Source organism: Myotis brandtii, unplaced genomic scaffold, assembly GCF_000412655.1.
Source record: "Myotis brandtii unplaced genomic scaffold, ASM41265v1 scaffold79, whole genome shotgun sequence".
Taxonomy (NCBI): domain Eukaryota; kingdom Metazoa; phylum Chordata; class Mammalia; order Chiroptera; family Vespertilionidae; genus Myotis; species Myotis brandtii.
In genome coordinates, this window is record NW_005371173.1 from 5,081,306 (window position 1) to 5,083,215 (window position 1,910).

The 1,910-nt window shown below is 44.9% G+C and overlaps 1 protein-coding gene across 1 annotated transcript in view; it reads left to right on the forward strand.

Annotated features, from left to right (window-relative positions):
* The first annotated feature begins 6 nt into the window (after nt 1-6).
* Nucleotides 7-1,910, forward strand: part of MOGAT1 (monoacylglycerol O-acyltransferase 1) — a 28,397-nt gene continuing 26,493 nt past the window's right edge. Inside the window, exon 1 of the mRNA XM_005883541.2 lies at nt 7-171. Within this exon, the coding sequence (XP_005883603.1) occupies nt 78-171 (94 nt within the window). The 5' untranslated portion in view covers nt 7-77. The remainder of the gene's footprint in view (nt 172-1,910) is intronic.

Here is a 1,910-nt window from a genome sequence, read left to right on the forward strand (position 1 = left end):
ACTTCCCGCAGGCGCTGCAGAGCAGCGAGCTTCCAGGTGGCCGCAGTCTGCGCCGCAGTCCTCGCCGGGGCCGGGCCATGAAGCTGGAGTTTGCGCCGCTCAATATCCCGCTGGAGCGGCGGCTGCAGACGGCGGCGGTGTTTCAGTGGGTCCTGTCCTTCCTGCTACTCGGTAAGAACCCCGCGCGCTCCGGGCTGGCCAGATCCAGGCAGAACACCGCGGTGCGTGGGGCTCGGTCTCCTCCCTCCACGACACTCCTTGTCTAAGGACTGGCTTAGACCCTCCAACTCTTCTTCCCCTGTGAGCCAGAACGAACAGGTCAAAGAGGGCGTTTGGAGCTTCTTGGAACTCCTCTTCGCTGTCTCTCCCCACGTGAACCTCCTAGTGAATGACTGCCAACTTTATTTTTCCCTGTGCTATTTTTTTTTAAAACTGAGGTGTACTTTACCTACAATAAAAGACATAGGTTATAAGTGTACGGGCCAACGAATGTTGGCAAATGTATACACTCAGGTGTAACCACGACCCAATGGAGCTATAGAACATTGCACTTTATCCCTCATAAATGGAAAAACAATGCCCAAGTCTTTCACACCTAATATCTTCCTTTCCCCACCCTCATGACAAATAGCCGTGCTGGCTTTTCCGTGTTTGAGACCTTCCGGATGCAAAAAGGACTGCTCCACAAATGGGTTGGGTTGGGTGGCCTCTGTCTGTAAATAATTCCACCCAGGAGTGTGTTCTGACCGGTTCCCAAGTTAAGCCCGCGTGGAAACGCACTGGAGCCAGTCACAGAGGACAAGGAGTGGGGGGACGGGGGCGGGGGGCCGTTGGGGCTTACCCGAGCACTTTTTGTCTGCATATTTGTTCTGCTTTTGGAGAAATGGGGGATGGTATGAGAGGAGAAAGAAATTAGTAGGAACTTCAACTCTCTCAAGGTTGACATCATTTGTACGCTGTAAGATCAGATCATGGGTTGCACACTGTTGAGGCTGCAATAATAGTAACAGCACTGGTAAACTCATTGCACCAGAGAGGTTTACACTTTTGAGTCACTTTAGATTAGAATGTGATCACCCAGATCAGTGGTTCCCAGTCCGAGGAGCTTCAAACATATGGACACCCAGGCTCTATTTCAGAACCGAGCCCATGCATCATATACAGGAGTGGTCAGAAGTAGGCTTACAGGTGTAACACAAATAAATAACGAAATAATTAATAAATAATAATGCAAAAATAAACTCATGTCCCTAGAATTTCTAATGCTTTTGTTTCAGAATCGAGCCCGTGCATCATATACAGGAGTGGGCAGAAGTAGGCTTACAGGTGTAACACAAATAAATAACACAATAATTAATAAATAATAATGCAAAAATAAACTCATGTACTCACAACTGTAAAACTATTATGCAATATGTATGTACATATATGTGTATATATATAAAATTTTAAAAAATATTAACAAACTCTCTGAGTGACTTTAGTGTGCAGCTAGGGTTTACTGAAAAAAAAAAAAAGATATTCAAAACATTAACTCATTAAGTCCTCACAGGCCAAACAGAGAGGGTTGATACCATTACATTCCCTTTTGCTCTGGGCCAAAGGACCATGGAGATAATAACAGACACACTTGGGGGGCTTAGTGTGTGTCAGGCCCTATTCTGGCACCATATAGTATTGACCATGTCATCTTCACAGCAACCCTCTGATGTAAGGACTGTTCATACCTGCACTTGTTTTTTATTTTAATACTAGTGGCCTGGTGCATGAAATTTGTGCACAGTAAAATGGGATTAATTAGAGGAAATATTTTAATATTGCTATTTGCCCTTTCTCTATAATAGAAGTGTCAGAGATGAGAGAAAATTAGTAAAATGTATATGAAAATCTCCCTCCTGTCAGAGTCTGGG